The following is a 23636-nucleotide window of genomic DNA, read 5'->3' as shown; positions in this document are numbered from 1 at the left end:
GATGGCTATCGCTGCGATCGTCACAAGACATCAGGTAGCGGTATGCTCATCGCCGTTCGCCATGATGTAAAAGCTCGAGTGATCAATGATGATCGATTGGCGAGCTCCGAGTAGATGAAACTATCAGTAAAAGTTGCCGATCGCAATCTGTTCCTGTGTGTCCTGTATTTTCCACCTGATAGAATTTGTGATTCCAGCTTGATCCATGTATATTATTCCTTTGTTTATTTCATCACTTCGATCGATCACAGACATGATATTGTTATACTATACTGGGCGACTTAAACTTACCTGGGTTTACTCCAGGCAAATAATGGATTTCTGCGATGGGATATCGAAAAATCTGCGCTTATCAGCAATACCAGTTGTATTGTGGATAACTACAGCAGCGCAACTCTTTGGCAAATCAATAATTTCAACAAACAACAATGGGCTTCTACTTTGTAAGTGCCCACGAATACGCTCCATACAGCTGCACTGCTCCGTCTCCTTTAGTCCAGCATGTGTGTCATCATCCCAAACTACATCTGGTAATCGCTAGTAACCTAGAAGTACACTTTACTGCTGACTACGCCAGCTTCGTTAGCACGCTGTTGGATATAAACTGGGATGAAAATTTTAACAATGACGACCCGAACGATACATTCAAAAGTCCATGCGGATATGCAAGTGGTTACACACGGTTATGCTAACGAATTTATGCACGCGATGTTACATACATACAATACACACACCCCCGCGATAAAACCCATCAACATACAAACACTCGAGTTCTGCTTAATAATACAACCCCACAAAATCTCTAACCCTATGTGTGGAGTTGGGAAGCGAACCTAAGTGAGCTGCGTAAAAGGCAAATAATTTATCGATAACGCTATGCCTGTCCCTGACTAAAACTTGAATAAAATCGAATTTACTGAATCTTTTTAACCATTTCATTCCATTTCTTACATAATGAAAAATCCCTGTAACGTTTTTGAAGTGACAAATTGAAAACAAAAACTTTAAAAATTCCAGTTTTGGCAACTGAAATAAAAAAAGGTCGCAGCCTTGAAAATTCGTAAAACTTTTCAACGCTAAAAAACCTGATTCAATTTTACGTCAGAGTCTTCCAGCTCCCGGTTGGTTGATTCTGACTTTTTGCACCATAGGAAATGTTACTGGAGGGTTAGTGAAATTATGTTTGGCAGTGTTGCTATATTTATAGGAAAATATAGTCATTACATTTGAAGAATAAAATTGTTGCCGTCAAATAATCAAACTGCATTGCGTTGCGTAAGCACGGTATACTTCGTAGATTGCAGACTGATGACTCTCATTTCCAGCCAGACTTGGGAGCAAGAATTGATCCAGTCCAAGCGAGAATTTCGCCTGAGAACCATCATTGCTGGCCACGACCATCTTTACCGTAACTTGGGATATGAGAAAGGAAGTGTTGATGTGATACTTACTTAACGGAAGGCCCCGACTCAGTGACACTCCCATAAGTACCACGGATTGGGTAGTGGGTGTGTTGTTAGTCAGGATTCGCCTCAAGCAAGCGATGCGACTGAGAATATATTTTCGTGCATAAGGAGTTTGAATATGTACTTTATTGACTGTAGGATCCGTAAATGTTCTAGATGCGAAGGCGTTTAACTCTGGCTAACCGTTTATCAAGTTTGTTTCATTAAAAACTACTTGAACTCTGGACAGCCAGCTGTCGGAAGCGTTGTCGGCTATATAAAATGGACCATAAATAATGAGTTTAAAGGGACGCGTTAATTTACATAAATTTCAGAAAATTGGAAAAGTGTTATTGTGGGTCATTCATAAATTACGTCATGCGAAGATTGCCCAACACTAACTCTCATATTACCGCGTTCTATATCCTCTTGCTCTAATACGAACCAAATGATTTTTTGGAGCACATTACGTAAAAGTGTCACATGTTTTATGGAATTTCCTATCCATAGAACGGCCGAATGCGTCAATGCACGTGGAGTGCTCCCCATCCCTTTATGTCATAATTTGTCATAGCTCATTGCCGTCAAATAATCAAATTCAACAAAAATTGTGCGACAAAGTAGAACAAGTATCTACCATACATTACATTATACCGTATATGTGGTTGATTATCTTTAACAAAAATAAGACGGCAACCAAACCATAATCTAAAAATTTTCAGAAAATGGCTTCACCAAACCTTACTAGACACCCATGATATGGAAAAACGTTGCCCTTCATCAATATAGTGGATTCAAGATACAAAATATTGCAGGCATAAACTAAATCAACAAGATTCCATTTTCGTTAATAAAAATAGCAACGCTGTTGGGAAGATTTCGGAAGGGTGAAATTGTGCCAAGAAAAGAACCTCGAAGGAAAAATAAAAAGCCGATTTTCATAGAGTAGGATAGGCTAAGTGGAAATTAATCACGTGGAATTGTTGAATTGATTGAACGGAAATAATAAACGAAAGCAAAGATTGCTATCATGCTCGCATGCAACCGCAAACAAATTAGGTATACATATTCGCCTCAAACATTGGACGCAAGCAAACGGTGTACGGTGTTGTACAATGCTCGAATCAAACAGCTGTGTGAGTACATTGTATCCGTACACGAATGGAAGAAACGCACCAAGCAAAATGAGTCAAAGTTAGTGATGATGGGTGGAGCGAAAGAGACAACTCGTACCACGACGCTATGTTACCCGTTTTCGTACACGGAGCTTGACTGTACAAGCGATTTTGTACACGTGTTTTATATGAATTAATGTGTTCGAGATTTTTAAATAAAAGCGTGCTTGAAAGCATGGTGTTTGATTGGACAATCTCATTCGCCTGTTGAACGGAACTGCGTAGCGTACCTCCACAGTCAGTGTAGCCGAGTCATCAGTCTGCTACCCAGTGCAATGCTCTACCTGCTATTCAACAGGCAACTGAGCTTGTCCGACCAATTCTGTCCCTTAAAAAGTAGATGATGACGTCATTCACAGATACGTAGTGCATATAGGTACATAAATCTGTTTGTCGTACCAGCCTTAGAAAGCGCTACCTTCTCTGTGCAAATGCGTGGTGTTCTGACTGTTATACATTATTTAAATTTTTAATGCCATGGTATCAAAAATCTATGGGTTTATCCTTTGGTTTCTGGTCTTAGAACTATTTTTGAGCGATATGTGAAAAGTTTCGAAAATTTATCAGGAATCTGAATTATAAGCCTTTAAAACCGAACGACTTTTCGTGACATACCATATTTGTTGAATTTGCAAAGTACACCCCCATATCGAAAACAAAGACGTAGTCCTACGTCAAAACATTCCAGGGTAACAAAATATTTAAAATTTTCATTTTTCACCATCAACTACTTAAATAGTATCTGACAGCTTTGTTACAAATAACTTGTAGACTTCAAATGAAAAATAGTAATCTCAGTTATTAGCCGTACTTTTTTGTGAGCAAATTTTGCCTAAACCTTTGCCTCTTTGAAAGCATTGCTGTTTATAAACAATGTCCACATGAAGGAAAATGGTTAAATGGAAAGTGCAAAGATGTCCCATCGTGCTCTGGAAAAAGTTGAAAATCTATAAGTTAATCGTCTCTATAGTACTAAAAAGGTTCAGGAATTGGTTAACAATGGATTACTAGCACGTAACAAGTAGGTAGCAGGAAAGGAAAAGTAATAGGGTAAAGTGCCTATTTTCACCATACTAAGCGGGGTGCCTCACTAATTCATCAATTTCTCGGCCTGCAATCAATGGAATGCGTAAAAATTGACATCAACAGCTTTGCTTCGTTGTTAAGACCCAATATAATAACACAAATGCGCTGAAAACAGTGTAATTCTCGTGTTTGAGCGTAACGAAAACTCGAATCGATTGTCCCGATTGTTGCGCTACCATTTGACCCAATGCGTTGAACAAAGATGGCAGACACTGCTCTAACCAACGTTTTCAAATGGGTAGGGTGATAATAGAAACATAGCGAAAATGGGCTCATCACCCTACCACCAGAAATCTAAAGATAAAGTGTGTCAAAAAAGTCGATTTCGGCAATGTTACGTCCAGGTCCAGGCAAAGCAGGGGATTCTTTATTTACAGACCAAGCAGGAGGTTCGTAAATTGATTCTGCTCGTAAAAAAAGTGTGCGTTATTTGGGATTTAGTAAAAATAATTCTTAGCATTTTTATATAAAATTCCTCATGCAAAAAAATGTAATGATGATACTACTGTTTATCAAATAAATAAACGTCGTGGAGTGACGGTCTCAAGACCTACAAGGCGTAACCAGTCGTTTGTCGATGTGGTATATGTTCATGGAGCGTCCTTATAGATATTCCCGCAACGGGTTTGACGGGTAGATGATGGAAATCTGTGCTTGGCGCCATATTGATATCCATGATGGCGATAGTCAGTTGAGCCATATTATGGATGTTCATATTTTCGGAAGCTTTCATTTTACGAAATAGTGATTTTTCAACGAATTTTTTAAATTTTACTAAATTAAAATGATCGAGAATGAACGTCTGTTCTCTGTGATAAGAGATTCGATTTAAATCAGAATACTCGTCGAAAACTTTCCGTGATAAAAATCCATTTCGTGGACATATGTGTATACAATAATCACATTTATTACTTTATTCGAATACGACATATTTACGCGTTCCCATGCTAATTGTTTCTTCTTCATACCCATTTCTTTGCTTCTGTCATCGTGTAAATATGGAATTACTCACTGTTCAAGTCATGACTGATTGAACTTCGTTCTGGCACGAGCAGCAACCTAGCTTACTAAGCTTAAAGCTAAGTTTACACTTTGTCATGTGAGTTTGAAGTGACAAAAAACTGTTCTTCCTTTTAAAGAAGTTGACAATTAATTAACTGAAACCTTGATAATGCGTTCCGCGGAATAGCAAAGTAGTACTGAACTACTGAACTAGATTACTGTCCGCTTGTGCTCAATGGATCCGTATTATAAAGTCTAGTTAATAAAATTTACGTTTCCCACGATTGATGCGATTGTCACCGTTCGTTTTCGTTCAAGTGAATAACACTTTAAGCGCGATGAAAATATAGTTGAATTAAAGTACAGACACATAACTAGGTATTCAGTCCTATTTACACATATCTTTTGCTTTGGTTCCATTTCCAGTCTTTCTCATGCTGCCAGTCATCGTTCAGCGCCAGTGAAAAGAGAAGGTGAGAGAACTCGCATTCGCCGACACATGATCGATCGTGAGTGTGAAGAAAAGCCCATCTACTAGCCGAGACAAGTGGCTAGCCCTGTAGTGTTAGTAGTCGCCACCCAACCACCGACCAGAGTGGAGCCTTTCACGAAGCCACTCCTCCTCCACCCATCAGAAGGCCGATGAAATTGCGGGAACGGATAAAGTACAAGACAAAATCGGTGCTGAAAACATTGAACGCGTGCGCCAATCGGTGTAAAATGGATCCAACCACCGACGATCAGGGCAAGTTCCAGGGTTTCGCGGGAAAGCGAAAGTCGCAGTCGTTGCTGAAGACGATCGTTAACGTGGGCCATAAATTTCTGGTTCTGCTGATGCGATGGTTGTTCAAAACGATCTACGGAGAACGTGGCCAAAAGATGCCGCCCATACGGAATCTGATCCTGATGGAGTCGGCGTCGTCGCTGGCGTTGAAGATCCGAACCAGAAAGGTGAGTTTTTGTATGGGAAGGTGGGCTAACTGTCGCCGTTATTGCACCAGTTTTCAGGCTTGGATGTTAATCTTCAATCGATATCGCGCAGTTGTGTGTGTGGCTAGATAAGGGATATCGGTAATTTTGCAATGCTCGAACAATTTGTTCGATCTGAGCTTATCATCAGGGGTTTAGTTCGAAAGTCAATGTCCATATTTTATTTCTTCTTGTTTTTTACGAGAGGATTTTCAATATGCTAGAGGGTGGTCCGATATTTTTTTACAAAGGCTGTCTTCAAATAACTAAACAATTCAATAACCGCATCCCTTGTCGTTCTATATTGTTCTATATGAGAATATACGATGACTAAGTTACAATAATTGTAAAGATTCTATAATTTGACGAAACTAGGTCCCCACAATTCTAATAAATGCTTGGTTTATGAATGCCGCCTTGAACTAGGATATGCCTTGACGAAACTGTACTTTCTAATCAACTCAGTTAATCCCCTGTATTGTACCAATACGACAACTATTTTCGGCTTTAAACATTGGGATATTAAGACCCGGTCAAATCATTAAGGGGATACACCCAAAAGTCTAATATTCAAAAAAATAACCATCCCGTTTAACTGTTCGTGACATTTCCGTTACAGCTCACCAGCGTGGAAGTAATGGAAGCATTCATCGACCGCTGCAAGGAGATCAACCCGCTGCTAAACATCGTCGTGGACGAACGTTTCGAGGCAGCACTGAAGGAGGCGGAAAAAGCCGATCACTTGATCGCTTCCGGTACCCTCACCGTGGAGCAGCTGGCCACGGAAAAACCATTCCTGGGTGTTCCCATTTCCACCAAAGATTGCATTAAAGTTAAAGGTGCGACCGACAAAAACAATTTTTGCTTTTGGAATTTTTATGATGACCGTAAATAATAGCACCCACTTGCTTTCTCCGTAGATCTCCTCCACACTGCGGGAATTTGGAAGCGAAGGATGATTCGCGGCGATAAAGATGCGCGCGCAATGGAGCTCATGAGGAAAGCCGGAGCGATACCGTTCGCGCTGACAAACGTCTCGGAATGCTGCATGTGGTGAGTGCGGAAAGATTTTAAACTGCATATAATATGTGGGGTCACGGACGGAACGTGCTTTTTATGCCGAATTGTTACAGAAAGTAACTTTCACGCAACATCCGACTTACGATGTGGATGTTTCTATTATTGGATTAGTTTCAGTCCGAGTAGAATTTTCCACTTACTGGTAGTAAGTTTGTTGATGTTTAGGGCCGTGATTGGCACTCGTTTGTTTTGAAAAAAAACCCGTTCGTCGAATTTGAGACTCTGTCCTGGACGGTTTGCTTCGCGGTAAGAAAAGCAAAACATCTGTTACGAATGTTTGTGTTCGGGAGTAGTGCCAAATGTATACAATAGCGAATGTGGTTAGTTTTGGTGTGATTTAAAAACAAAACAAATAATTGATCTCAACGAACCGCAGGCGTCCCAGTAGCTATATTAAAAGAACAAGTATGTTATCTCAACTGGAGTACTTGGTTTCACGTGATGGGATAGGATTGATTGGACATTTAAGTGTTTTGATGCTTCAGAATGTTGACCTTATTTTTCGACAGACTTCGCTCAAGATTCTCAACGGAACTTAGTTGCAGAGCCTAGTTCTATGACCTTACTAACACTAAAAAAATTCCTTTTCGAACACATGATCTGAAGCTATAATTTCACGGCGTCGTAGCTGTTGATAAACCAGCTCGTAACATTAAACACAGCCGCTTGAATCACTTTAACGGTTGCGATTTGGTTGTGATATACGGCAATATTCACTAGCAATAAATTAAAATTAATAGAAATGGACAAGAACATGAGTAGTGCTACGTATATTGCAACGATGAACAAAGAAATCCTGTGTAATTATTTTGATACTTCTCGTGTTACCACAAATTGTCCACGCAACAGGAATATTTTCAACGAATAAATAGGTCTTGCCATCCACCTTGCTCTATGCATAGAAATAAACAAAAAGTATTTAATTTCGATTTAGCGTATTTAAATTGAAATTATATTTACCGGGAGCTTTGATCTTCAACACGCGACCGTCAAATTCCTTAACTATATTACTTATAACTTATAATCTGCGTGAACTACTAACGTTCGGAGGTATTGCACCGCAGTCTGAATAATTTGACCTTTCAACTTTGCGACATTCTTGATAATCAATAATGGCCTAAATGGGCTGAGTGTGATGTTGTGCCGGTGTTTTTGAAATCTCCTTAAAAATTTTGATTTCTGGACCGTTTGGTTTTTCATGAAAAGCTTCTCCATAGACGGCTTCCAAAACAAGTTCAAATATATGATGCCGGCAGGGAAAATGGAGCAATTTTCTTCCAATCTGCTGTTCTACTAAATTAACAGCTCCATTATGAACTCCTGAATTTGCTGCAGTTGTGTCGTAGCCAATCGGTTTTATTTTTGCAGCCACTCCAAACTCCTTGAGGGTTTTTACTGCGCCTTCAGCAGTATGTTTTCCAGACTCACTGGGAATCGCGGGAATTCCGAGAAGCTGTTCGTTGCCGTTTCCTCTTACAGTTATTGTCATTTGCCAACCTTTCTTCTGCTTTTTGAGCCGGTCCTCTCGTCATCAGCTTAGTGTCTATGTTCAAGACAATAGCGTCCTGGTGTACAAATTCCTCTCTATTTTTCGTCTGAACATCACTACATAAAATTAAAATCAATATTTATCTTCTTTAGCATACTGCTGTTGTCCCTCTAATTAGTTCTAAAGTGAAAAGACTTAAAGAGATCGCGACAGCTCAATAAGAACTATACTTTTTCTCGATGGTGGCGCAAATTAGACGCACTAGAGTAAATCTCCTCGCTCTTAAGGCCTATTTAAGCCACACTAGCCGTCAAAATCGCTGCTGCAGCATTATTGGTGACCATCGTTCTGTTTCGAGTGTCGTGCAACTCCAAGGAATAGATTGAGCAATTGAAGTACAACATCCTTCGAACAGTAATAATATGAAATATCTTCATTCTATGAAATGTATTACTAATTACGTTTTACATTTCTTACAAAAGAAATCTAGAGAAAATTTTCAATAGGACGTAAGTAACATTGAGAGCCTCTCTTTGTTTACTTTCTCTTTCGTTTATTACGACGTCATTACAACACTTTGCACTAATTTTCCAGTACATATCGAAAGCCGACGGTTTTTACTATAATATTATGCAAAGAGTAGAGTAGTAAATGTTGAAATGGCCGAGTAATGAACAGAAGAGAAAGACCCCAAAGAGAATCTCTCATTGTTACTTACGTCCTATTGAAAATTTTCTCTAGAAATGTATAGAATTCGCTCAAATTTTGAAAACTTTTTCCGAGGCCCGGAGGGCCGAGTCTCATATACCAATCGACTCAGCTCGACAAATTGAGACAATGTCTGTATGTGTATGTGTGTATGTGTGTATGTATGTATGTACAAAATCTCATGTAATTATCTCAGCAATGGCTGAACCGATCTAATTGAAATTAGTTTTAAATGAAAGGCCTAACGTTGCCATTTGACACTATTATTTTTGATTTTCGATATGTTGTTTACTTTCTGAGATATGAGCGATTTTGTCAAAACACAGCAGGCTTTTTGCAAATAACTTTCGAACAATACATTATTGTCCCACAAACTGCACATAAATAGAAAAATACCTTTCTAACAAGCTATAGATTGTCTAAATCTGTGCACGAGCGGCGGAGATATTAACCATTTTGTATTTTTAGTCCTCGCTTGCCAATTTCCACTAACTAAAAATGAGATTGTTTCATACAGAGTATTGCTTTACTGGTGTTTTAGGGGCAAAACTAAACCGATTTTGAACATCGGGGTATGAAAACACATCTACGTGATTCAAGAAATTCGATGTTGAGAACATTTTGTGAATTACCTTTATAATAAATGAACTATTTCTCAAAAATCAATATATAAGTTCACTTCAAAGACAAAATAATGTGTTGATAAAGAAACATTGAGTTCTAGTATTTATTCCTTGGATTAGGCATTGTGTTCAATCATGAGGTAAATGTTGGATGATATATCAATACACAGATCAACAAGTAATTCACCTAGTAGTGAGATAAAAGATTTCTAATATAATTATACTTGTGGCGTCACCAAAAGCTACTGTATGTTTGAAGCGCAAAAATCTAGCGAAAATTAATCTCTTTTGCAAGATTTAGGTTATACTGGTTATGGCGTAAAAATTACTACTTACATTATTTATGATAAGAATGTAAGAATCAATATATCATAATAATATACCTATAAAAATAATGTCACTGCATTAACCATCATTTGCCATTCCTCACCCCCCCCCCCATCTCTCTCTCTCTCTCTATCTATCTATCTATCTCTCTCTCTCTCTCTCTCTCTCTTTCTCTATTTCTCTCTCTGTCTCTCTTCTATCGCATCTATCTAGCTATTTCTGTATCCATTTCTAAGTTGTGTGATAAGATCTTCTGCCAATCTGAAATATTTATTAATTGTAATTGCGAAGGTTTGAGAAAACAAAACTATTTTTTGCTGCTACATCAACTCAACTTTAATTCAATTGTATTCAAAGCCTGTATCTACACTATAATTAAGGAAATTCATGGCTATATCAGAAAAATATTTGGCTTACCCGGGTAATATGAAAGTTTGACGATGAAAATTTTCAAAAGAGACATTCCACGTGCGATATTTACACCATTCGTATCTCTATTGAATTTTGAATGAAACATATGCTCAAAGACTGAAAGCTGAAGCCAGCAGGATTGAACTTGTCATCAACGTTTCGAAGACAAAATGCATGAGAGGAAGAGGTTCTAGAGACGACAATGTGAACCTCCCACCCGAGTTCGGATTGACGGTGACGAAATCGAGATGGTCGACGAATTCATGTATTTGGGCTCACTGGTAACCGACGACAATGATAACAGCAGTGAAATTCAGAGACGGATCTTGGCGGGAAATCGTGCCTACTTTGGACTCCGTAGGACGCTCCGGTCGAACAAAATTCGCCGCCGCACGAAGTTGATTATCTACAAGACGCTGATTAGATCGGTGGTCCTCTACGGCCACGAGACCTGAACTATGCTCGTAGAGGACCAACGCGCCCTTGGAGTTTTCGAACGAAAGGTGTTGCGTACCATATATGGTGGCGTGCAGATGGAAGAGGGGACGTGGCGCAGGCGAATGAACCATGAGTTGTATCAGCTGCACATTCGTTGTATTGGTACGAACTTTCATCAAAAATAACGGATCAAAGACCAAAAATATCCACAAATTAGATCCAGGAAAAGAAGTCTCCCAAAGTACCCACTCTCGATGGGGGATGCAATTACAATGTGTCTTCTAACTTATCGTTGTCCATATCTGGATATACTGAGTAGTTTGAACCATTTCTTTTTCACAGTATTGGTTTGTATATGACTTATTTATCCATATTTCCTGCACGAGAATTCGGAACGAAACAATATGAAAGCTATGAGGATGAATGGAAAGAGACTGCATTGCAATCAACTGATTGCACGGCTTTTATGCTATCGACATAGTCTAGACATTTCACACTATTTACTTCAATGCAAATAAAAACTTTGAAATATCTACCTGTCTCATTCACGAATCGCATTCTCCCTGTCGTTCTCTGTGCAAGGGGCTTGAAAGCACATGTGACCTTGTCTCACTTTACTATATTCAATTGCGCGTTAAAATACTGGACCAGTAAATTCTATTCTGTACATAAATCTTTTTTTCGGGAATATGTGATCAAAAAATAAATTTCGAATTCCAAAGCAAATTCCTGATAACTAATTAAGGTCCAACAATAAAGTAGAAACACCAGATAATCTTAAAACGACGCCGTCAAGTAAAGAAGCATGAAAACAAAAAGAATAAAACCAAAAAAAGATGGAAGCCCTAGAAAGTACATTGCATATTTATTAGCCTTTTCTCAGAAGATGGGATTTTCAAAAACATTTCAAAACTTTCTGATGCAATGGTTCTCAAATTCGTACAATCCGGTTTATTCATTTTCTTTATTCAAAAATGTTTTTAGCTTCATATATATGACCATTTCATTTTAATTAATTATTTCATTCCAAATCTTTTTATTCGTTTTGTTTATCTGCGTTCATTTTACTTATTTTATTCGTTTCATTCTTTGGATTCACTCTAATCGGTTTATTCTTTTTGTGCATTTTACTCATATCATTCATTTAACTTATTTTATTCATTGTTTTCATTGTATGCATTTTATTCATTTTTTCCAGTTTATTAATTTTGTTCAGTTTCTTCATTTTAATAATCAAATGAATCAAATGAATCAATGAATCAACTACTTTTTCAGTTTTAATCATTTCATCCAAATAATTTATTTGATCAATTTATTTCTTTATGTTAATTTATAACCTTTTACCATTGTTTATTGTTTCATTTTTATCAATGCATTTTATTCTGCTCATTTTCTTCTTTTTATTCATTTTATCACTTCAGCTCATTTTGTTTATTTGATTCGTTTGTTTTATTTATGCATTTCATTTATTTTTTACTTTATTCATTTTGTTCATCCATTCTTTTTATTCATTTTATCCATTTCATTAATTTGATTCATTGTATGCACTGGATGAATTAAATCAATTTGATTCATTTAATTCATTTGATTAATTTGATTCATTTGATACATGTGATTCATTTGATTCATTTGATTCATATGATTCATATGATTCATATGATTCATATGATTCATATGATTCATATGATTCATATGATTCATATGATTCATATGATTCATATGATTCATATGATTCATATGATTCGTATGATTCATATGATTCATATGATTCATATGATTCATTTGATTCATTTGATTCATTTGATTTATTTGATTCATTTGATTCATTTGATTCATTTGCTTTATTTGATTCATTTGATTCATTTGAATCATTTGATTCATTTGAATCATTTGATTCATTTGAATCATTTGATTCATTTGAATCATTTGATTCATTTGAATCATTTGAATGATTTGATTCATTTGATTGATTTGTTCAGTCATTTGTTTTATTTCATTCAATTTGTTAGTATGAGTCAATTTATTCTATTATTCTTATAACTATTTCTAAATATAATCTTAATTTTTATTTGATTACCTAATCTAATTTCATTCGTGTATTTGATAATTTTGATTTACATTAATTTTTCTACTCATTTTATGAATTTAAAAACCTAGTATTCCATTTTTTGCTTTACTTTTTTATTTCGGTCGTTTTGTTGATTTCTATAATTTATTCGAGATTTTATTCGTGCAAGACTAGAAACTAGGGTTGGGAAAACCGAGGCATTTTGAGAAACCGGTATTTTCGGCATTGAAAATGAAAAAAACCGGTAAAACCACTAAAAACCGGTAATCACAAAGAAAAAATCGAAATTAAATTGAATTTACAAAGCAGTCGCATTTAACTTGCTTTGATGCCAATTCATACTTTATTAACAAAGTAATCGCTCAACAGACGTTACTTGAGAACCACTGATGATCGCAGCATGAAAAGTGTGCATGTCGTCATGTTGTCTAACTCGCTTATTGTACCAAAAAGCACAGCAGGTTAGCTAAATGCAGTAGACAAAAAGAGACAAAAGAGATTCGACAAACCATTACTTCGAAAACAGACCTAAAATTGTTGTTTTCTCCTTATACAAATGCCTTAACATATACTGAAAATAATGTTCAAAAAATGTTTGAGCTCCAGCGCATCAAAATCGTTTTAGATTTGTAATAGGTCAGGTTAATCTGTCTATTTTGTCACCAGTATTCAAAATACCCATTTTAACAGTACTACTTCGTATATGAAACCGCTTAAGTTTCAATTCCACCTCGTCTTGAAAACCAGCATTTATGTGCTTTCTTCTCCAATTGAGCATGAGCAGGATGACCGTACAACTCGTAATTGCTAGTCCTTAATTGAACAGAACAAGCATAATTTCACAAAAAATTTGCGAATGGAACCTGGGAGTAGCTATCCATCATCAATCGAGAGATCTGTACGGTATAATGCCAATGGCGATGTCTGCCGCGTCCTTACAGCCATCTGGGAAGGAACGAAATGTTAGCGTAGCAAATTTTGTTATGGAGACCGTGTACCTCTGCATCTCCACATTTGCCACGGGCAGGAATTTTGTCAGTGGGGTGAGGTAAATAATTGCACAAGTCAATGCAACTTGGAGAAGTGTTATCATGTATTCATTGCTCTGGGCAGCTAGCCACCGAGAATTTATAACAGATTGTTAAAAATGCAACTTCAACTTCGGACAACTGATTTCGTGAGTGTTGTTTAGTTGATTCAAGCGATATGTGACTGCTGAATATGCTAATAGCTGTGTAATTGAAGATTTCGAAATATAAATAATGTTCATCGTATTATTATAACCAATGAAACGACAAATATGAGTTGATTTCTCTCTCTACAAACAATAAAAAATTATTTAAATAGTTTTCGCTAAAAAAAATATCGAAAATACCGGTTTTTCATTCTTGCAAAACCGGTATTTCGGTATTTAATATATGGACGGTTTTACCGGTTTTCGGTAACGGTAAAACCGGTACTCCCAACCCTACTAGAAAACTAGAACTGTTTTCATCCCACCTCTAGTTGGGTGCATACTTCTCGTGAGTTCTGCAAACTAATCCAATAGTGAAATGTGTAAGAAATGTTTCATCTCACTGCTAGGTGGATTAAATCGGTTTTTGTTCCAAGTTCCGATTTGAGCAATTTTTGGCAGGAACATCCAAATTCCTAACTAGAACAAGATTTTGAGCTGTTCAAAGCTAATTTTGAAACTTTTTCAAAATGTGGAGAGGTCTAATGGGCACGATAAACATACGATTCGTAGTAGCTTCTTTGTGATTGACTACAACAAGCGAAACTGCTGCGACTAGGAGTAACTTTCTAGTCCTCAATGTGCACGTTTCAAGGTTTGAGATGCCAATAACGGCGTTGGATACGTCGCTACGGTTATTCTGGAAGAAAGGGGCGCATTTCCACGGTTCTCACGGAAAGGGATCTTTAAATAAATGGTCACATAACACGGTGTCTTTTTTCAACAACTTTATGCAAACAAATTCAGCATCTCAAACTTCAGGATGTGAATAAATGGACTTTCCCCTTTAATTTGCAACCAACATCAAAATAATCCGTCGGGGGTCCAGAGCTACTTTCCTTGAGTTCTTTTTTTTCTCGGAAAAGTTTTACCTATCTCATATAAAGAAAGGCTATGTAATCACTCCAAAAATCGACTTTCTAACCGAGGCCCGGAGGACTGAGTATCATATAGCATTCGATTCAGTTCGTCGAGTTTGTAAAATATCTCTGCAAATGTGTCAAATAATGTCACTCAATTATCTCAAAGATGGCTGAACCGATTTTCACAAACCTAGTTTCAAATGAACGTTAGAACACTTCCATAAGACGCTATTAGATTTATAGTTGATCGGACCTCCTGCTCCGGAGTTACGGGTTGAAGAGTGCGGTCACACAATAAATTCCCATATAAACTGGTAACCTTATGATGTCCGAAAGATTTAATACATATTAAAATGGGTTTAACATTACTTGGATTTGCGGGTCTAGATCACTAATAACCAATCCAAGTAGTTTTGACATTGGCCAGCTTTGACGGTTCTTGAGGCCCCGAAGAACTTGCCAACTTCCTAAGCTAAATTCACACCCATTTGCTAGCAAATTCTTACCCGATTTGTGCAAACTTGATTTCAAATGAAAGATATAATACTCCAGTTGACTGCTATTGAATTTCATTTAGTTGTGACTTTTGGTTCCGGAGTAACAGGTTGGTTATTGCGGTCACAGAGGAATTTCCCATTTCAACCGGTACAATCGTAATACCTCATAGTTAAAAATCTATCACAGTGAACATTAAATTACTTCGATTCGCAGGCCTAGATCACTGATGGCGAATCAAAGTTTCTTGGTTGAAAACAATCCCATTTGCTTTTGTCGTATTTGTTTATTATTTTCCACCAGCTAGTGATGTACACACCTAGAAAAAACAGTGTAAATTTACGTCTCCTGACCCTGACATATACGAGCATCAAAAATGACTTAGTTTTACGTTTGATTTTAATTTTACATGACGTTTAATTTCGTAAATCATGTAATTTTACTCCACATACAGCGTTTGTTCTGAATGGTAGGAAGTGTAATTTTATGTTATTGCGCATGTAAAGTATATGTTTCATGTAAAATTAAACGGAACACGGTAATGTTCCGTCATTTCGTAAATTACGGTTTGTTGAATTGTGTCATGTTTGCAATTACGTCAACGATAAAATTCAGATTTTTTTGGTGTGTAGTATTTGTGTCATATGACGTGTACGTGCATGAGCCGTAGAAAAGTCTATTGTCTACTATCGTTAATTCAGGAAGTCCCTAGTTCAGGACATCTCCCAGAACTAAAGCCACATCGGTGATGACTGAACTAATTTTCTCTAACCGAGCCTCAAATGGAAGGTTTAATATGTAGTTCGGTGTTCTCAGACCAATCACACAACCGGATTCCCATCACCACCCCGTATACCAAAATATGTTAGGACCAGCGGTTCTCAACCTATTTCTTAACACCTTAGAAATCACCCTGGGTTGCTGCGCACCCCCACGGATAATTATCGATACTGTATGCAGAGCTGTAGCGTGCGGTTGGCCGAGTTGGCCCCCGCCAAGAGCAATAGCCTCAGAGGGGCGCTAAAATCATGACCGGCTTTTTAATTTTTGTGAAGATTAATCATGAAATAAGTCAAGATAATGTGGCATTTCCAACAGAATTAAACACTGAAAAAGAAAAGAATGTAAACACCAAAGGGTTGCAAAACTAATGCAGTTTTTGCTCGAGGAGAAACTGAGTCGGGTTCTACTTCCAACTGCTGTTTCAACTGACTGATCCCCACATGAGGATCATCAGAGTGATACTCTTCCAACAGAGTATAATGATTTTTCGCGTAGCTCTTTTTAGTTTTCTGCAAGAATGCTTAGATCTTCCTTAAAGGGAACGCTTTAGATTCCTAGGACCCTAGATCATATGAACTCTCTCATAATAGGCCTACCTATTTTCATCATTCTCAATGCAATAGTCATCCTCACGATTCTCGGTACAAAAACCGAACAGCACACGATTCTTGTCGAAGAAGATGTAATTAAACACCGTAATTCACCCGATACGAGTTTGAAGGGACAAACAATTTTGTCCTTTCCAGTGCGATTTCCATTCAAAAATCTTTACTCAATGAAGCAAAGAGACCTTGAAACAGCCAACCCCATGATTCAGTAGACCCAAACCCCACCGTCGATCTCAACTTTCTAAGCGGACATTTAGACATACAAGCCTTGCCGCCACTAGCGTCAATTGCTTGCTTTAGACAGAATTTCACAAATCTGATCTTATCTGGACAACCTTGCGAGATATCTGTCACTGTTGAATATGTCGGAATCTTGGTCTTTTGAGGGGAGTTTAAGCCCAGGCCTAAAGCCCGGAGCAAAGTGAAAACTACGAAGGTAGATAGAAATTACGGGGAATATGAAAAATTGAAAGATAAGCCAAAGGATAGTAATGCAAACATGTGGTAAGTCTGGGGCCCGCAAGGGATGACATCCCCAACGGTTTTTAACCAAAACTGTTTTGTAAAGTCAGCAACACTTTTTATGTGATTGCCTATAAATGAGGAAACATCCGACTGTATTGTAACATTACTTCGTCGCTCCCAATAGACGAAAGAGCTTGGTGTTATCGAACTAAAATACCTGTTCCTCGAGTTTGTGTCAGTGGAGTGCTATACAACCAATGTTGTATTCACATAGCTATGTGAAATTCTTTGAACCTTTACACCTGGAGTCTTTCTTCGGGAGGATTCATATTCACCGCGGTATATTCGCTGACAATACTGCAAATGCCTTTGTGGGCACTGCCTTAGGAGAACGGAGCAATTTCCATGTACACACGAAACCATTATTCGAAAGTCCAACTAAAAAGAATGACAAAGAGGCGCAAAACTGAGACTTCGCCAAGAGCGCCAGAAGGTCACGCTACGGCTCTGCTTGCCGAATCGTTCTCTGTGATTGATGCAAATCATCCACCAGTAGAAGTTATTATCAGTCTGCCGAAACCTGTTATTTTTTACGATATTCTGAATGATCTTGGTTTTGACTTTCACCGAGCTGATTTCTTGGAGCTTGAATCAGCACTTCTCCATACTGATTGGCATTCACTTGATATTTCATTGGCATACGGAAGATATTTCGAAAGAACAGTTTGACAACAACTTGAAATCAGCATTTGACAGAATTGACCACGCAATTTTTTGGAACGGCTGAAGTTATTAGGAGTGTCTCTTGACACTTCTAATAACTCGGGTGTTCCTCAAGGAAGTAACTTGCGCCCACTCTTATTCACACTCTTTATCAATGATCTAGCCACGGTATTACTACCGCGTTGTCGTATATTCTACGCTAACGACGTTAAATTATACATGATCGTCAAGTGCATCAGGGATTGCTTAGCTTTACAACAGCTCTTGGACACTTTCAATGGCTGGTGCTCCCTAAACTCGCTTACGATTAGTATTCACAAGTACAGTGTAATATCGTATTATCGTATAACCCAATTCCATGCGACTACTGTATTGGAGATCATGATCTCCGTCACCGAAACTTTTTGCTGTTGGAACATAGGAACTCCCTATATGGTGGTCATGATCCGATTAGCTTCATGTCGGCCACATTTAACGATGTGTTTGCGGATTTAGATTTCAACGTGTCATCCACTACTTTCAAGAAGGGGCCGCTAAGGAATTTCTGACTTGACAGATATTTACCGACGTCATTTTAATCTGTAGTTTCATTTGCTGCTTTTCTTTTATATTTATTTACTTTTGTTTACTTTTTTGTATTACCCTGTTTTTGCTACATTTTTTTTCTTTTTATTGTTAAGTTATTATTGTTTTTTGTTAAGTTCTGTTAAGATATGAGGATTTCATGCCAATTTGAGAAGAGTTAATGTTTCACTCAAATTGGCTTTTCTCCATCCCCATATTCATTAAGACCAACTAGGTCAGATGATAAATAAAATAAAATCTCAAACATCAATTGGGTTGAAATATTATCACTGGGTACCCTCGACGAGACTGTGGACATGTTTTAGTGTGAATTGGACTTTATTTTTCAACAGCTCGTGCCTCTGAGAGGACGAATGCGACGTTGTATAAATAAACGTCCTTGGTGGAATGATGAGCTGTGCAATCTTCGAAATCGGTTAAGGAAGGCTCGTAAACGATTTTTCCGAACAAGAGGTGAAGATGACAAATCGTTTGTGTGAGATTTAGAGCGACATTTTCAATCATTGAATGCATCTTACTTTCAGTCATACGTTTCTCGACTTGAGAGTAACATGAAGGACCAGCGGAACCAATTTTGGGCTTATATGCGGTACAAAAAATCCACCCTTGGTTTTCCTGAAAACGTGAACTACCATGATAGGACCTCAACGACACCTGCCGAGTCAGCAATTCTATTCTCGTTTTTCTTTCAAAGTGTGCTAAGTAATAACCCACCACCTTGGTCTGAATCGTACCTGAGTAGTCTGCCGACGTTCTCCTTGAACTTGTCTGTAACATCTTTCACCGAACGCGAAGTGTGCACCAATCTACGTGGTGTTGACGGTTGAAAGGGACCAGGATCGGACGGAATACATCCGTGTTTCGTCAAAGAATGCTCTTCTTTGTTAGCTGTACCGATATCGATGCTTTTCAATCGCTCAATAACAATTTCTAAAAAGCCTTCGATCGTCTTCCTCATCAACTCGCTGTTGAAAAGCTGAGACGAATCGGATTTCCAGACTGGTTGACCAATTGGATCTCCTCGTACCTTACAAACCGCAGTGCACCTGGAGACTTGGAACTGTACTTTCAGACCCTTTCGACATTACATCGGGTGTACCTCAAGAGAGTCACCTTGGATCTCTTCTCTTCGTGCTCTGTGTGAATGACATTTGCATCGCATTGACATCGTGTAGGGTGATGTACGCAGACGATCTGAAAATTTATCGCATCATAACAACTCTGGTAGATTGTTGTGCACTTAAGATGAACATAGAAAGGATAATGAGTTGGTGTGATAGAAACTATAAACATTTAGAAATGCAACATAATCACATTCACACGAATACTCTCGCCAATTACGTTTGAGTAAACAGTGAGGGCTGCTCCAGTAGAACGAGTTTTATCAATCAATGACCTGTTATACGGGACTGTAAGCTACGTTTCATCGAACACTTCAATGCTAACGCTTATGCAGTACTAGGACTCACCAAACGAAACACCCCAGATTTCAACGACGTCTACTGCCTGAAGGCACTATACATCAACCTGGTACGCAGCATTCTAGAATATGGAGTTATCGTTTGGGCCCCGTATCACACCGTACACATTAATCGCATAGAACGGGTGCAAAAGAGCTTCGTCCGGTATGCCCTTCGATGGCTTCCCTGGCGAGATTGATTTGAACTACGAAATAGGAGTTTTTCTGCAGCGACTTTTTGTGTTCGATCTTCTCGCTGACAACATAGACTGCCCTCTGCTTTTCACTAAGCTGGACTTCAACGTTCCTGGTAGGTCTCTGCGGAGAATAGACTTCTTTCGGCGCTCTACTCATCGCATGTAGTATGGCCAGAATAACCCGCTAGATGTTTGCTATCAGTTCTTCAATAGCGTTTTCACCATTTTTACTTTAATGTTAGTAGAGAAATGATCAAATTGAAAATAGGTTTAAGTTAGTATAGTGTTTTAGTCTGTACGAAAATTACTTATTCGAAGACAATATATATCAAGAAGGAATTCTGTTTAATGACATCTATAGAGCAGACAATCCTACGGAAAAGAGGATTGTCGGCTAATAACTATTATTAAAATTATTGTTATAATTATAATTAGTGCGCTTTCGGCGTGTCACATCGCAGTCATTGTTATAGATATCAAGTATACCTACTAGTATAATGAAGATGTCCATGTTGACATTTGTGATATTCCCACCTCCCTGCCATAAATTGTCCCACGTGGTATATGAGCAGCATTTAACTCTCCGAAAGTCGCGCTTATAGCCCACCGAACGAGCAGCCGCTGGTGCCCTAAGACGATTTCGCTAGATTTTCAGAGCAACTGAGGGCACAGTGCCGGAAGGTTAGGATAAAATAAAAGAGGAAACCCTTTCACAGTTCGGACATGAAAAATTGTTGAAGGCATGCATTTTATATTCACAAGACTAAAAAAAAGGATTAGTCTTTCTTAACTAGTTTTGAAACTTTTCGTTAACCCAAGATAAAACATTCCCTCCGCAAAAAACATCAACTCCTACAGGCACGACGAACCGAACTTGTTGATGAATCATTTTTATTGATTTTATTTATAAACATCCGTGTGTACTCGCGCTCGCACCGGAACGTTGAGATTCGTTATCACATTCCCATTTATCCGATGAAGTAACAATTATTCGTTTGAGAGGGTAAAGGTAGCCGCTAGCTGGCTTAGTAATGGTAGGAGGGTAAACAGTACTTACTTTTATCATTTAATGCAACTATCTGATAAGGTACATAGCCGCCGATTTGGAAATAGATTTCGGAGAAGGGGTGTTAATTCTGATTGTATAGATGTCAACAAGTAAGGGACCTTTCGTTAACGATGTCATACAGTTAGGAGAGAAGCGGTATGCATGATTGTGATATTTTTTTGACAAATGGAGAGAAGATTTAGCAAAAACAGCTCATAACGTATAAAGAAAATTGTACCTATTAGCACTGAGAGCTGACAAACAAGTCAAGTTTTCACTGTGTGTGAGAAATAAAACTTGCCACTAGCCAGCGCTACGATCGGCCAGCAAACGCTATACGGGCGTTGTGTGCAAACTTGAATACAAAAAAATGGTGTATGCGAGGATGATTTTCAACGTATTTTCATTTAAATGTTTACACAGATTTTTAAGAAAAGTTTGTTCTGGCTCTGTACTATTGATGAGTTGCGGCTAGTTAATTTAAATGTTGGGCAATTGTTTTGTGTCATAATTTGTGAATGATCCCCAATACACATTTCGGTTGAGAAACAAAATTAGGAAACCACTTATGTGGTTTCAAAACTTTTGTTATTAGGTAATACACTAACCTAACGTAACCTCGTCAAAATGAACCGGATGAACCAACGTTGTTCATCAAGTTTTTATATAGGTGGACCGACGTTTATTGAAATATATTTCCTAACTGCAAGCAAATAGACAAAGAGTGTACTAGCGGTACATAAAGTGAATTAAGATTTACTTTCGGCACTGAGTCGTATCGAAGAATATTCGGTTAATTTTCTTGGAAAATTGCCTAATTACACTATCCGCGTTGAGTTTGAGGTCAAGCTCTAATCTAATTCGAACGGGTAAATGCACTGGTACGGTACCGCTTTGCGCTATCTCGTTGCTATACCATTTATTTTTCTCAACTCTAGCCTTCTAAACCCAACTCCACCCTTTCCAATTGCAGGTGGGAAAGTGTCAACACGATCCATGGCCGATCTCGGAATCCGTACGACACCAACCGCATCGTGGGTGGTTCTAGCGGTGGTGAAGGAGCTATTCAGGCTGCAGCTGGTTCTCCCTTCGGCCTTGGTTCGGACATTGGCGGTTCCATTCGAATGCCGGCGTTTTTCAATGGTATCTTTGGGCACAAACCATCGAGACACGTGGTTTCGAACGATGGACAGTACCCGCGACCGATCAGTGCAGAGCAGGAAATGTTTTTGGGTGAGTTAATGCAAGTATGTTCGTAGATTACGAATAACTGATTTTTTTCTTCCATCAGCTATCGGTCCAATGTGCCGCTACGCTACGGATCTGAAACCGATGCTGCGGATCATCGCCGACGAGAACGCTAAGAAACTTCGCCTGGATGAACCGGTTGACCTGAAGCAGGTTAAGTTCGTTTACCAACTGAACGACGGTGGCGGTAGCTTGGTGTCGCCCGTAGACCACGATATCCGGGATGCGATGGAAAAAGTGATGGCACATTTCCGTTCCACCGTTAAGGCAGATGTTCGCAAAGTGTGTCTCGAGAAGTTGCGTAAATCCGCTCCGATATGGTTCGCCAACATGAAACATAAGGAGGAGGTTTCTTTCGATGCACAGCTGGACAATTTAGAGGGAAAAATCAATCCGTACGTGGAGCTGCTCAAGTGGTTCGTCGGACAGTCGAATCATACCTTCGTAGGGATCATGACTGCCATTACAGAGCACCGCGGAGTTCAGTATGGCTCCTCCCAGTACCACTATATGGTAAAACAAAGGGACGAACTGCTGGAAGAGTTCAAGGCGATGCTGGGTGAAAATGGGGTATTTATTTACCCAACACATCCAACTGTCGCTCCGTACCACAATGAAGCGCTGGTCAGAGCACTAAATTTTAGCTACACCGGGGTGATAAACGTTTTGGGTCTACCGTCGACTGCAGTGCCGTTGGGATTAGGTCGGGAAGGACTTCCGATTGGGTTGCAGGTGATTGGAAACGTGAATCAGGATCGCTTGTGTTTGGCCGTGGCCTGTGAGCTGGAGCGTGTCTTCGGTGGATGGGTTGCACCGGATGTGTTGGCTTAATCGACGGGAGTAGCGGCACCGGGTTTGGAGTTGGGGGACCAGTGATAACAGAAGACATCACAGTTAGGAATGATGGAGCTGAAAATTGTTACTAATAAGTATGGATGCTAGTGACAGCAGAAATTAACTATATTTATTTTTTTAAGAGTATACCGACACATTTTAATAAAAGTACACAAGGTGTTAGAAAATTTTTGAACTACATTTGTCCAAATATTCGAAATATCATTCATCAGCTATTAATTCGTTGAGTGAAATTTTTTTCTGTTTAGGTTA

The 23636-nt window shown here is 38.5% G+C and overlaps 2 protein-coding genes across 3 annotated transcripts in view; one reads left to right on the top strand and one right to left on the bottom strand.

Moving 5' to 3' along the window:
• The window catches only part of LOC131693623 (fatty-acid amide hydrolase 2-B-like), a 30171-nt gene extending 6620 nt beyond the window's left edge, over window positions 1-23551 (top strand). The window contains exons 2-6 of the mRNA XM_058981582.1: window positions 5135-5659; window positions 6297-6516; window positions 6598-6730; window positions 22255-22514; window positions 22573-23551. Of these exons, the coding sequence (XP_058837565.1) occupies window positions 5351-5659; window positions 6297-6516; window positions 6598-6730; window positions 22255-22514; window positions 22573-23360 (1710 nt within the window). The 5' untranslated portion in view covers window positions 5135-5350 and the 3' untranslated portion in view covers window positions 23361-23551. The remainder of the gene's footprint in view (window positions 1-5134; window positions 5660-6296; window positions 6517-6597; window positions 6731-22254; window positions 22515-22572) is intronic.
• LOC131693621 (cytochrome b5 reductase 4) overlaps window positions 1-23636 on the bottom strand; it is a 155797-nt gene that overhangs the window by 119585 nt on the left and 12576 nt on the right. The gene's annotated exons all lie outside the window — the stretch shown is intronic.

The sequence above is a fragment of the Topomyia yanbarensis genome, chromosome 3 (genome assembly GCF_030247195.1).
Source record: "Topomyia yanbarensis strain Yona2022 chromosome 3, ASM3024719v1, whole genome shotgun sequence".
Taxonomy (NCBI): Eukaryota; Metazoa; Arthropoda; class Insecta; order Diptera; family Culicidae; genus Topomyia; species Topomyia yanbarensis.
Note: the sequence above shows the minus strand (reverse complement) of the source record. Positions and strands in the feature narration are given on the sequence as shown.